The 14,145-nt window shown below is 39.2% G+C and overlaps 1 protein-coding gene and 1 long non-coding RNA gene across 2 annotated transcripts; one reads left to right on the top strand and one right to left on the bottom strand.

Annotated features, from left to right (window-relative positions):
* Positions 1 to 3,917: 3,917 nt before the first annotated feature.
* On the bottom strand, positions 3,918 to 4,838 carry LOC122064175. Its single transcript, XR_006135613.1, has 2 exons — positions 4,477 to 4,838; positions 3,918 to 4,310 (listed from the first exon to the last, which is right to left on the bottom strand). It is a non-coding gene; the product is annotated as an uncharacterized LOC122064175 (long non-coding RNA).
* A 3,169-nt stretch (positions 4,839 to 8,007) lies between these two features.
* LOC122064191 (probable sodium/metabolite cotransporter BASS1, chloroplastic) lies at positions 8,008 to 14,116 on the top strand. The gene is made up of 7 exons (XM_042627910.1): positions 8,008 to 8,714; positions 12,624 to 12,717; positions 12,795 to 12,828; positions 12,907 to 12,961; positions 13,045 to 13,128; positions 13,210 to 13,497; positions 13,581 to 14,116. Exons 1-7 carry the CDS (start codon positions 8,121 to 8,123, stop codon positions 13,743 to 13,745), a joined length of 1,314 nt encoding a protein of 437 aa, XP_042483844.1. The 5' UTR covers positions 8,008 to 8,120; the 3' UTR covers positions 13,746 to 14,116.
* Positions 14,117 to 14,145: the final 29 nt, after the last annotated feature.

Below are 14,145 nucleotides of genomic sequence, written 5' to 3'. Positions count from 1 at the left end.
TTTAAGGTTGCTGCTATAAGTTTATTTATTTATTTTTCTTAAATATTTTTGTTGAGTGCTTTGTGTGTTCTGGTGTCTGTCCTGGATTATAATCATCTAAGCTGGCTTAGTTGACCATCTCTATGAAGAAATATTGCTGAATGGCCATTTAGAAAAAAATCATTCTGTCAGCTTATTTAACTGAAAGAGCTAGAAAATGGGAAGGGAAAGGTGGGTTGGAGCTTGGGAGGTTGAAGAGTTTAGGTTTTATTATGTAATTCAACGACAGCTGAATAAGGGTATTTTGTGACCAAAGACAAACTAAATTGATCAAGGGAGAAAGGAAGGTGGGTTGGAACTTGTTAGATATAGTTGGGTTTTCTATTGTAAAGTGACCGGAGTTGAGAATCAATAAAGTAGAATCATCCTAGCGGGTACTAGAGATCCAAGGGAAGTTTCTTGTGGAGATAATTCTTAAATTCTTAAATTCAGCTATGGGGATACCAAAGGTGTTTTTTTTTTTTCTCAAGTGATTGGGAAACAAATTGTTGTATGGTCATGTTGCATAACCCCCACGAGAAGGGCTTATCGTCTTATCGTAGATCAAGTGAGGTCAAAATTTTATTACACATTTAAATCCTTTATTCATAGTAAGATTTAGCTCAACTTGAGTTACTTTTTATTATTTGGTAACCAAACAAAAATAACATTTTCAAAAATCTATCAGAAGAATTTTTTGGAAAATGGTCAAAACAATTGAAAAATTCTAATACATGGAGGATATATATGGGATATATGATTGGATTTGACATGGGAATATTCTGGACCTTACCCTATGTATCCAATGATTCAAGGTTTTATTTTTTTTTGATGAGCAGTGATTCAAGGTGACATATGATCCTTTTGTGCACCACCATTCTCTCTATAAGAGCAGCATAGAAGGGCCTTCCTATGTTTAGGAGGAGCATATAGGAAGGCCTCCTTATACGGATGTGTAGTCTTCGAATTGGAATTGAGAAGGATTCTTAGGCAATAGATATTTTATTTATTTATGTTTTAACTTAGGAAGTGGTTTTAGGGCCAGGAGCATGGCCGATGCTAGTGCTCCCTATATGGAGCAAAGATGTCCTGGCCACACTCTATTTAGAGATGGAACACGATCAGCTGAAGCTTCGGTAAGTGCAATGCTCTTGGAGCTGAATGGAACGTGCACAAATCCTCTTACATTATCGCCAGCTCCTTTTTGGCTATGCTCAGTGTTAACCTCCCTAGAAACATGAGAAAAAAGTACGTTCAGTAAACTAAAAGGCCAAGTGGAGAAACGTCAAGCAGTCAAGCAGTGTTGTTGGACTCAACTTGTAGTTTGAGTGAAGCAAATATGATCGAACAAGGGCCTCCTCGAGGATGACCAATTGGAATGAAGATGGTTCTGAAATTGGTAGTGGGGTCCTCAAAACGATCACGAATTATGGAGCCAAGTTCTCCTTGGGAATGTTCGTTGATATGCACTACACTGCAATCTACTTTGAAGAAAACTTCATTGAGAGCTTAAAGTGGAAGTTTGCAAAATTGGCCATTGCAAGGAAACCAATTTGAGCATAACCTCTCTACCCGAATGGGAAATCAATTGTTGTTTCCAACTCTAGAATTCTTGGGCACTAGAAAGTTTGGGCATTTGAGGAACCAAACTCTTCAGAAGGCTAAGGTATTTGGAGGGAAAAGATGAGATTTTTATAATTATGGAGAACCAACGTTTAAATTTGGGAGAAGTATTAGAGTTAAAGGTAAAACTGAATTTATTTTTTTAGATTTATAGCTTGACCACTAGCTTGGCCGTAGACGTCCAAATAAGTCTTAACATGACAAACTTCTCGAAGTTTCCTATTTGAAAATAAAAGGCAATCATCCCGAAACAATAAATGAGATATAAGATGAGATTTGTTACGGATCTTAGTACCTTAAAGGTTAAGATGTTCAGCAAGGGATAGAAATGAGATTAATGCTTGAGAACTAAGAATGAAAATGATGAGTGAGAAAGGGTCTGAAAGCATAATGTGATTTAGTTGCTACCAAACGTCTGTGGGTGTGTTACTGACGTTCTCGAATGTAGGTCATTTTTTCTTCACCTTCGCCCTAGTGGCGTTAATACCTCAACCTCCATAAGCGTCATATCTCAACTTCTTCTTCCTTTCTAAGTGTTTTCCTTTGCCCTATTTCACCTATAATCCTTGGTAATTAACCCTGGTGGTGACGATGACAATGACTTTGAACTCAGATCGAAACCCCTCTCCACTAATCTACTGTTCCAACAAGTGAAAAAACCCCTTGTTCTCCCCATCTCCCACAAATCCTATTTTGAGAAGCTCTTCCAAGCCCTAAACCTCACGTAGGTCACTATGATGAGCCTGGAGAAGTTCTTCCAGATCTAGCGTGCCGAAGAATCCATCTCTGAGGTCGAGGAGTTCTCCAACCTCATTGCACAAATCTGTCTCTTTCTCCTCTGCCTCTGTCCTCCTGATGAACGGTTGCTTCAAGATCTGTCCGATCTAATGACACCCATGTCATTCAATGCAATGTGAAGGGTTGTAATGAGGGTCTCTTTTTTTTTTTTTTTTTTAAGGATGGGTCGCCTATGATAAAATTACTGTTGGCGAAGGGATCCAGATCCTTTGTTACTCCTAATTATGTTATTCTTGTATTATTCTAGGTGGGAAAGATGACACATAGCATGGCTGAGGTGGACGGCTAAGATGAGGAGAGAGAAGGATTGAATTCTTCTTAGTTTGCTTTCTTATGAACCGACCAAGAGAACCGTTGGATCGAACCGATTCTCTCTGAACCGAGCAAGACTTAGGGTTAGGTTACACATTGGGGATTCATAGGGGTGTTTGGTTCGGTAAATCTTTAGAATGACATTCTTTAGAATGATAATTCTTAATTTTTGGAGTTGTTTGGTTCCACTAGGATGACCCTCATAAGTGAACATCCTACTTCCTATGAATGACCATATTACAAAGGATGTGTTCCAAATCTGAGTTTACCTCAACACTTAAATTCATATTTGAGCAACATTTTTACCACCTAGTATAAAAGGAGAAAGTGGAAAGAAGTTCTCTACGGAAGCCAATATCCCTCGAGAAACATGTACTAGCCTCAAGGCAATCAAACGATTTTTTGGAAAGAAACATAATTCAGAAGAATGTCTATCAAAAGGCTGACATTCATATCCGATACATACACCATTTGATTTACCGAACCAAACACCCCCTAAGTGAATCCTTCTCCCGACTTACTCTGTATAGCCACAATCCCATCTCCTTCTCTCTCTCTCTGTTACTCTCTCTCTCTCTCTCTCTCTCTCTCGCTCTCTGTTACTCTTGCAAACGACTACGTTCAAACTTTCTCTCTCTATTCTCCTGAACTTAATTTGGAGAGAGGAAAGAACAGTTGAAGCTTGAAGAGGAACGATTTAAGGAAAAAACCCTTAGTCCACAAATTATTTTTCCTCAGCGACCTTGCACGAAACTTGATCTCTCATCTCTTCCTCCCTTCGTTTTCTCGGGTGCTATATCATTGAGCTGATCCGATTTGGAGAGTGTGTTCTGTTGAAGCGATTTGGGGAAATGTAGAATGATCAATGGTCCTCAATATTCCATCAGGAGATGTTTCTCCCGAAATTTTTGAAATAGAGAAAGATAAAGATGCTATAGTTGTCAACTATGTTCAGAAAAAGGGTCCAAACAGAACATTTATGCCTTCTCTTAAATGTAATTTTAACAACTGGAAGTTTCATAAAATGTTCAATCAGCTGCAAGTGTTGGAAGGGAAAACCACCTGTGAAGGTGAGAGGTAAAGAGGATCTGGATCCATTCGAGTTCTGAATATCTGGGTTCAATCTTATCATTTACAATACTTACATAAGAAAAGCCATACAAAGAACTAATTTGATCCTTCATTCCAGTGGCTAAGAACTACAAGCCCTACAAAGAACTATTCTTCGAGCAACATAAACATTTTTATTCAGAAACATAAAAAAACAGAGCATAGAATGCAGAAAGTGGATAAGAGAAAGAAACATTTTCTACAAATGGTACACAAGAATCAACATAAAACCCATCTCCCACAAATGGTACACAAGAACCAGAGTCTTTGTGGATTCCAACCACCATAACCTGGGCATTACCCCAGGTGCTCTACCATTTGAGCTAAAGACTCCTTACCTGCACAAAAAAACTTGCTAGTAAAACATCCAACCCTCCTCCTTTAGCTTTCTGCACAAGATCTCCCCACATCTACACCAAAACCATTTTCCCTCGAACAACAAGATATGGCTAGAAAAAAGAAATAAACCTAGATTTAGTAAGAGGAAAAGACTATACATTTGTACGGAAAAAAGAATTCCTAGAAGAAGAAAAAAATGTCTCTACAATTTGTAGTGAAGAAGGAACAAGAAAAAACTCAAACGAAATGAAGAGAGAAGAAGGATAGAAGTAGTACTTCAGGAATGCTCCTCGAGTAGTGTATGGAGCCGGAGATTAGGATTTTCCTCTGCCCATGAATGATAATAGCCTTCCGATTGTAAGTCACACTACACTGGACCAAACCCAGAAACAAAACCAAGAAGGAAAAGGACAGCAACTTGGAAACTGAGTAAATTCCCATTATGCTTCTTACTGAAAATCTCTACTTCAGACCCTTTGTGTGGGCTGTGGAGGGAAATTTGGAAGATAGAAACAAAAAATGAAACGGGGAAGCGTTTTGGGAAAGATTAAAGGGGGAAGGGGCCAGGGAAATGGTGCTTGCTTTTCTCTCTCCAAATCAGCCTCAGGAGAACAGAGAAAGAGAGAGTCTGAACGTAGTCATTTGCAAAAGTAATAGAGAGCGAGCGAGAGAAAGAGAAACAGAGAGAGAGAGAGAGAGAGAGAGAGAGAGAGATGGGATTAAGGATGTGAATTTGTAATCGAAACCGTTTATTGAAATCGAATCGATCCGTTTACACCAAAATCGTAAAACCATTTAGTAAATGGTGCGGTTATGGTTTCAAGTTTCAGGCCGATTAGCTAAACGGGTCTGGTCGATTTTAACCGCAGAACCCGTTGCTTTCAAATTGAATTGAAACCGTTTAAATCGAACCGTTTAAAACAATTTAAACTTATCCGATTAATCCGTATAACAAATAAATAAAGAAGGGGCAGTAATCCGTATAACAATTAATAATTAAATTAAGTGCCCATCCTGTTTTGGTATGATTTATTGCAATTCAGTTCAAGTTTAGGCTTTAGATCATAAACTTATAATCCATATATGTTACTATGTTATTATGTTATCATAGATGTGATGTTTTGACTGAACCACTTGTCATTTTAATATTTTATGCTGTAGAAGGCTGGATTTGGATGTTGTATGATATTAGTTCTAAATGTTTGAGAATGACCATGCAAAGAAATAATACTAGATTATCAAATTAAGACATACCATCGTTAATATAGAATCTCTTATTTGTGGTTGTCAATTATTTTTTGATTAGCTTATGATCTTCAGTTTAGAGATGGTTGCAAGTTATAACAAACCGATTGTGAACCGTTTTATAAACCTTATGGAATAAACCAAAATCGAAACCATTTAAAACCGTGAAATCGACACCGTTTAGAAACCATGGAAACCGAAACCGTTTACTAAACGGTCATGGTTTCAGAAAGTGGAACCGTTTAGTAAATGGTGCGGTTATGATTTTAGTCAAATAAACGTGAATCGAACCGATCCACACCGTTTAAACCAAAGCTGAACCGATTAACACCCTTAGATGGGATTGCGGCTATACAGACAAGTCGTGAGGAGGATTCACTTATGAATCCCCAATATGTAACTTAACCCTAAGTCTTGCTCGGTTCAGAGAGAACCGATTCGGTCCAACGATTCTCTTGGTCGGTTCATGAGAAAACAAACTAGAAAGAACTCAATCCTTCTCTCTCCTCATCTTAACCGTCCACCTTAGCCATGCCATGTGTCATCTTCTGCACCTAGAATAACACAAGAATAATATGATAAAGAATAATAGAGGATCTGAATCGCTCCCATATCCCTACCATCGGACAATCCCACACCTGCTCCTACTAGGCCAGCTCCTTTAAGGGCTTCAATTTCACTCCGCACCAGTCCGAGAAACAGGGGTTGCAGTGGCCTACTCTAACAACGTCGCCTTGTCCCACAGAGGCCGTGTTTGTGTGCAAAGGGCTTGTGGTGAGTAGTTTGAGGACTTGGACCCAACGATATTTGAGCTTCACTAGCCTTTGGGTCGACAAGGTGCAATGGGGAAGGTGCAATGGTCAATATCACTATAAGTTTTTTAATCTGCAGTTAAAGAATCTCTCCACCTAATTTAAATATCATATATTTTTGGGTAATTTATAGTGTCATCCCTTGGAGAATGTTAGTATTATAGAAACACCCTTTCTCTTTCACCAAATTAGACTCAGACCTCCTGCTGTCAGTCACTGTTACGGAATATACCTTATATGCTGATGTCAGCTACTATATATATATATATATATATATATATACTTTTTTTTAAATACCAAAATGCCTTTATTAAATCTGATGTACCTAAAATACCCATCTAACAACTCCCCATCCCCATCCCCATCCCCATCCCCATCCCCATCCCTATCAACCTATCTTAACCTTCAACACTAGTCCAAAATGCCCTTATGCTCGCAGCCATTGCCGGGGTAGTAGTCCTTGCTGTTCTTGAAGGTGATGAAGGTCGTCCTCGATTTCCTTCTTCTTCTTCTTCGGATCCATGGCCAGATTTTTGAACGTGGATCGATGTTGGAAAGCCACATAAATCCAGGGATCCCAGTCTTGGTCGCCGTTGTTAGTGTAGAGCCTGCGCTGGTGGTTCTTATGAAAGGAGAGATAGATAGAGCGCTTCTCCTTGGAGTAATTGCGATGGTTGACGGAAGTATGTCCCTCTTGTTTTGGAACACTGACTTTCCCTTCTTCCGCAGATACCTTAATTGTATCCAATTCATTGATCTCAGCTTTTGAAGCTTCTTGTTCTGCACTGACACTTGCAGACGCTTCAGATCTTACCACAATAACATTCTCAGATGCAGCCGAACCAACTGGAGTCAATGTATTCTCAGTAGTTCCTTGCTGATCGTGTAATCAATGATGCAGAAGTTCATCCATAACTTCCTCATATCACCATCCCTAGAATTCTAGTTTCAGAGAACATTTCCATTACCATCGCATATCAACAATAATAAAAACAGAGATTCAGATAAATTGATTCCAACTAATCAATTCATAATAAATTTCCCAACTCAAAACTCTAAATTCCTTTTAAAGCAGTTCTAAGAGATCAAGGTCAACAAAAGAAACCGAAATCTCAAAAAAAATTCTTCAAAGTCTACAGAAACAAAAACCAAAAGAAACAGCTCAGATCCTTCCAGGAAAATCCAACCAAACCAGCAATAAAACCTACTCCATTGAATTTTTCGATTCCATTTTCCACGAACGGAAGCTTAAATCACAATAAATGAATAACGAATTCTATTTCTTCGTTGGACTGATCTAAGTTAAGACGCATCTGTATAGACTACATTATCGATTGAGATTTGTGAAAGTTCTCTCCATGATTTGGTGACCTCGAAGCTTGTTCTTGGTCCCTACTTTCTGTCATTTATAGGTTAGGAGAAGACGCACGGAACTTCTTGGTAGTAAAGAAACAAAAAGTGAATAGATTAATGATTAGGCGATAAGAAAGGATGGTTTCAGAACTAGAAGAAATCTTCGCTTGCAGAGGAGTTGCAGTTCTTTCCCCTGGACTATGAAGATTTCCTTGGAATTAAAACGATTGAATTGTGTTAGTCAAGAGGGTATAATAGTTATTTCAACTCTTCACTTAAGGGAAAAGGGAGACGATGTTCTTATAATATAGGTATTATTGGATGGTGGCGCTGTAAATTACCTTATTTTTTTTTTTCCTCTCTCCAAATATAAATAATATAAATATGTTGTCACCAACAAACGTGATTCATTGCAGACTTAGTACTAGTAGAGTGACTATGGGCAGTGGTTACAGAGAGTGACCAGCCAAGATCCCAGTAAATTCTCGAAGGGAGGAGCAGAGGTCGAAGATGCAGCAAATTTCGCACTCGCATCTTTTGGGAAGGAGCAGCGTTGTAACGCTTGACCCAAATAATTACAACTCCATCAGAAATAAACCCAGAAGCATTATTAAGCTGTTGCCTATTTCCTCCCTTTCGAAACCCTCCTTTACTCGGATCTTCCACTCTCGTTCTCTTCATTGCTATCCGTCATTTATGCTCAAATTAACCTCTGAGATACCACCAAGAGACTTCACTTGCTTCCCGACAAGTAGATTCATCTCAGGATCAAGAAAGGTAACAACCCCTTCATTCTCTCCTCTTCACTCGTCTAATTCAACCGCCGCCGTCGTCGATGGTGATGCTGGCGGCAATCGGGGCTTTCGAGGATGGATTGAATTGGTGGGAGAAGTGTTATCGACGGCATTTCCAGTGTGGGTGGCATTGGGATGCCTTCTGGGTCTCCTCAAGCCCAGTTCCTTCAATTGGGTTCAACCCAAGTGGACTATTCTCGGCATTACCATCACCATGCTCGGTATGGGCATGACTCTTACTTTTGACGATCTCCGTGGCGCATTGGCGATGCCTAAAGAATTGCTCGCCGGCTTCGTTCTTCAATACTCGGTCGGTTCGAGCCTCCCTACCTTAACCCATCTTTTCATTTTCTTTGCTTGCTTCCTTCATTGACTTGCTTCCATAGATTCTCTATTTGGGTCGAGATTTTTCTTTCTTTTATGAACTTATGATGGTTTTTAGTTACTATAAAATGGTTAGCATAGGCTTTCATTGATATTGAGCTACAGTAAGGTAAATGGCTGTAATTTCTGGTTTTTGCGTTTCCATGTTCATTGAATAGTAAGCTTATTTGTTTAAAAATTGAGATTGGGAGGTGACTGAATAACTCTCTTTTTGGTATGATTACAAAACCTTTGGCATATGTCAGAAAGAGAAACCGAATCACTGCTATTCAATCTTCTCATCAGTGCATTGCAAAAGATACATCATTACAAATTAGCACAGATAGAATCTTCTTTCTGGGTAGATAACAGAGCACTTTATTGCTCGAATGGAAACTGAAGAGTATACATGGAGTACAACAACAACAGATGTAAGCACGTACGGTCCACAAGGGGCCAGTCAATCAATAGGTTAGAGAGAGAGAGAGAGAGAGAGAATGCCTTGAAGTCACACTCCTCTTCCTTCCCCCTCTTTCTTTTTGGTCTTTCTCTATTTTGTTTTGTTTGGTTCAATGTAGCAGACCCCATTAAGTTGGGTTATTGAAGACTAGATTATAGCATTGATGTCATCCTCTTGGTAGCCTTTTCCCATGCTTCTAGTTAAAATCTCCTTAATGTTGATTTTGATTCTCATACACTTCTAACCGCTGCTCTTGCTTCAACATCATGCCATGACCATGTTGTTGCAGCTTCACCCTCTCATTACATATTCATTCTCAGAATTGTATTGCTCGTTGATCTTATCATCTCGCAATATCTTCCAATTTTCAATCTCTCAGTATGGCATCGCTCATGATCATATTATGTTCTAATGATTATACATTTATTGCCATATTTCTCTGGCATCTTAGTGCTCTTTTATGCAATTATACCATAAATCTAAGCTTTAAGTACCATCAGTACAGTTAATTAAATTACTCCTTGCAAGCTTCTAAAGCATATTTCCTGTCATACTATATCTCTGACATGAGTCTGTGGTTGAATTCAGCTAGGCATGGGAGATTTCTTTGACAACTTTCCATATGTAGCGAAGCCTTCTTTAACTTCTATTTCTCTAACAAAGCATATAACATATTTTCTTGAGATCAGTGAGTGATTCCAGTGCAATCCTGATTATATTGATTTAGAAGTTTCCTGTAGAAATTTTATCGTGTAACTTATAGAGCAGCACTAAAACATGTTCTTCTTTGGATGGATTCGAAAGCATTAGAGCTATATCTTCTTTCCTTTTTAGAATATGAATGTCCTTTCTTTTATTAGGTCTTCTCCATCTAGGTTTCTTTTTTGCTTCCTACACTAGGTTTCTAATGGGGTGCAGGTGGGAATCTTCTATGGCTCGCCTTGATACTCTAATGGAGTTCATTTTCAGCCATTATTCCTTCTTTTGAGGTTATGGACCATCTTTCAGCTACCATATTCTGATTCCAGATCTGGTTCTTAAAGACCAAAACAAGGTCTAGAAAGCCCCTAGTCAAATATTATCTCCATCTTCTATGTCAGTCAACTTAACAATGTGATGTGGGTGGAATAACTGTTGAGTTGCACTATTGCAACATGTTGGTCACAGGTTCGAAACTTGGAAACAGCCTCTCTTGCGAAGCAAGGGGTAGGGATGCATACATTTGCCCCTCCCATACCCTGCAGTAGCGGGAGCCTCGTGCACTGGGTTGCTCTTTTTTATACTGAATTGAATGGTTTGAGAGTCAAAGAATAATGACATCCTCACTAATATTATATTGGGCCAAGACAGGTTTTCTGAATGACCAGAAAATTCAGTGGAGGGAAGTTGCTCTCGTAAGGATCCGAGTACAAAACATACGATAGAGTATGGAGTATGCCAATATTATTAACCTAGAATAGAGTTGAATGGTAATTCTGTGGAGTATTCTGATGATCTTATATTTTTGTGATATTGTGGAACTTTGTTAGGGATGTTCATTGTTTATATGAGATATTGTGGAAGTTCACCGTTTTCTGATGATCTTATTTATTTATATGAGATATTGCAGAAGTTTGTTCGGGCTGAAGTTCGTTAAAGGAAAGAGACTGAAATAAGGCTGTGGAAGATCTTATATATATTAGATATTACTCAAATTCGTGTACAGTCTCTTTAAATTTGTCCTTGTTCCCTGTGTTGATATACATTGCGGTTGCTCTTATAAACGACTCGAGCTTTTAGGATAAGCGGTTGATCCTGTCACCAGCTGATCTCCCACTGGATACTCCTGGTTCAGGCTACCACTGAATTAATCTTCATTCTACCAATTTTAAATGATGTCCACTCCTCTTTCTGCCTTCACTTAGTCAACGCTAAGGGTTGTCCATGCCTTTAAGGGATGTTGGCCCTTTGATCTTTCAGAGAGAAACAGAGGGGGGGGGGTGTTCACTTGGGAGTGTCTTAAAAAGGTTTATTGGAGTCAACTGTGAGAAGATATCCCCGAGCATTGTGATTGCTCTAAATGAGACTTTCAAAGGCAACATAGACAAACACCGTCACAAGAGATTGGAACTGCATAATGTTTCTGTTGCATCTAAAGGGTTTCTCAAAACAAAACAATGAGAAAAGCAATAATGGAGCAAAGAAAACAAGCAAATACAATAACAAATTAAGTTGGTTTGCCCCGGTTGACTCCATGGGATGATCAACTTTCTTCAGTTAAAAAAAAAAAGGAGAATTTGTAAATGGTATAAGAGCTCCAAAAGACAGAGAAAACATGGAAGATCTTTTATAACTGTGCCCCTCCTGCTTTTTCTCTTGCATAGCAACGAATGCATCATATCTTTCTTTCACTCTTCACTGTAAGGTTTATTTATGAACTAGAAATCTGATCAGCAGGCTGCATTACTAGGTTTCGATTCCCTAATGATTCTGCCCAGCCCAGCCCAGCCCAGATTCTTGAAGGGCCCTGATGATATCTCGCACAGCAATGAATGCACCATATCTATCTTTCACTCATCACAGTAAGGTCTATTTATGAACTTTCTAGGGGAGAAATCCTTACTTGTTTGTTTCTCAAGAAATAATTTAAGCTTTGAATCTTAACCAAACCTGATGGCTTTAGAACTAGTAAGACTAATGCACAGGTAGAGTATGCGTACCTGATGGACATGAGTTGGCTTTTTTCACACATAGATGTCGTGTAATCTCAACCATTGGATTTGGTTTAAACCCAAAAGATTTGGTCCTTTTTTGCAAGAAAGTAATGGTTTCTCCCCCCTGTAACACTATAAGTAGGCCTTATTCCAAAGAGAGAGGTTAAGAAAGATAGAGTGTCTTTACTGTTATGAGAGAAACAATACGGTATGGTTGTGAGGGCTTGTTTTTTATCCATTATTTGGTAAGGGAGGGAGTGAAAGATCTTGTTTCCAGTTGCATATTTTCTCCCATTTAGTGAAGGCGGATTGCTCATCCTATGGGGATTGGCAATAAGGCCCAACCATGTTAAATTCATTATTCTGGTGTGCTTGTTTCCAATTTGTTCCATTATCTTTTCTTCTTGCTTGTTTCAAGTCATGCACAATGGAAGCTAGATTCACATGATAAAAACTTATGTATGCTCTTCAAACCTGTTCGAGTCCATAGGAGAATCTCAAATTTATGAGCTTTACAATTAGTGTAGGCTGAATTCATTACCTGCGGTTTTTTTGTCTCCTTAACTGATGGTTAAAGCTTAGCCTGAGTGCCACATCAGCATCAAATGGCGCTTGCATTGTTTGGATTCAGTGGCTCCCATCCCCCTTCCCCCCCAACTCCCCTGCTTATATGCTTCTGAATAAGTTGGATGACTGGTGACAGATAATGCCATTATCAGGATTCTTTGTGAGCAAGCTCTTAAGGCTGCCTTCCTATTATGCAGCTGGGTTGATATTGGTGGGCTGCTGCCCAGGAGGTTGGTATTCTTGTGCACATTTGTTTCTTATGTTCCTATTTATCCATCTTATGCTTCTTACTTGTCGTTTGGCTCAGGGACAGCAAGCAATATTGTCACCTACATAGGACGGTATGCATGATGTGAAATACAGCCATTTCCTTTCTTCATTGAGCTGTAATTTGTCCTAATACCTTTGATGTTTTCCAGTGGAAATGTGGCCCTCTCAGTTTTGATGACAGCTGCAAGTACCCTGTCTGCTGTGGTATTGGATTACACCATATATACTCTCTTCTGAATGAGCTCAGTTCCCATCTATGGTCTGAAAATATGCTTCCTCAATTGCAGGTGATGACTCCTTTCCTCACTGCCAAACTTGCAGGGCAATTTGTTGCTGTAGATGCCGCTGGACTTGTTATCTCTACAATGCAGGTAATTGTGGTAGTTAGTTAGCTTCCTCTTGTGTTTAAGCTGTTTCCTGGTCTATATGTCTGAGTGAGTGAAATAATGCAGGTTGTGCTTCTCCCTGTATTGGTTGGTGCTATCTTGAACCAGTATTGCAAAAAATTGGTCAAGGTGGTTTCACCCTTGATGCCACCTCTTGCTGTGTTAACTGTAGCTGTTCTATGCGGCAATGCAATTGCTCAAAATGCATCTTCTATCCTTATGTCCGGTAAGCAAGTGGTGCTTGCTACTTGTCTTCTTCATGCATCCGGCTTTTTCTTTGGATATGCACTTTCCAGGGTGCTTGGGCTCGACATATCATCGTCACGCACCATCTCCATCGAGGTTGGCATGCAGGTTAGTAACTGAATTTCTTATGGACCATAAGCATTCTCTTTTAGTATAATAAGTCCATGACTTTTCACTGCATCTGTTCTCAGAATTCGGTTCTTGGGGTAGTTCTTGCTGGTCAGCATTTCGGAAACCCCCTCACTGCAGTACCGTGTGCAGTATCCAGTGTTTGCCACTCAATTTTTGGTAGTGTCTTAGCTGGTATCTGGAGATACACTACACCAACCAAAAAACAGAATGAACATGAGTTCTGATGTGCATGAGAAATCGGGGGCAAGGATTCCACAGTTTGATGAACTGTCTATAATTGATGTTCAATCTCAACTAAAAAGAACCTGAAAAAGTTCCAGCCTTGCACATGAGTTCTGATGTGCATGAGAAATGCATTGTGATGCACTTATTCTTGCTGCTCCATTTTAATTTAAGAGCTACTGGGAATGATTCATAGGACCGCCATGTGTACTTGTGGCGTTTATGCTTCAAAGGGGGTCTGATTATGATATTGCCATTTGAGACTAGTTTCAGTGTGCAAGTAAAAGAGACCGATTTTTGTGGGCTTCCCACTTGCATTGAATTTTGTATGATGAAAGCATTTGGTGGTTTAGTATGTTGTGTTTTTATATGATCCTTTTTCTCTCTTTTTTTTTTTTTTTT

The sequence above is a fragment of the Macadamia integrifolia genome, unplaced genomic scaffold (assembly GCF_013358625.1).
Source record: "Macadamia integrifolia cultivar HAES 741 unplaced genomic scaffold, SCU_Mint_v3 scaffold155, whole genome shotgun sequence".
NCBI lineage: Eukaryota > Viridiplantae > Streptophyta > Magnoliopsida > Proteales > Proteaceae > Macadamia > Macadamia integrifolia.
This window is presented reverse-complemented; position numbering and strand designations above follow the sequence as displayed.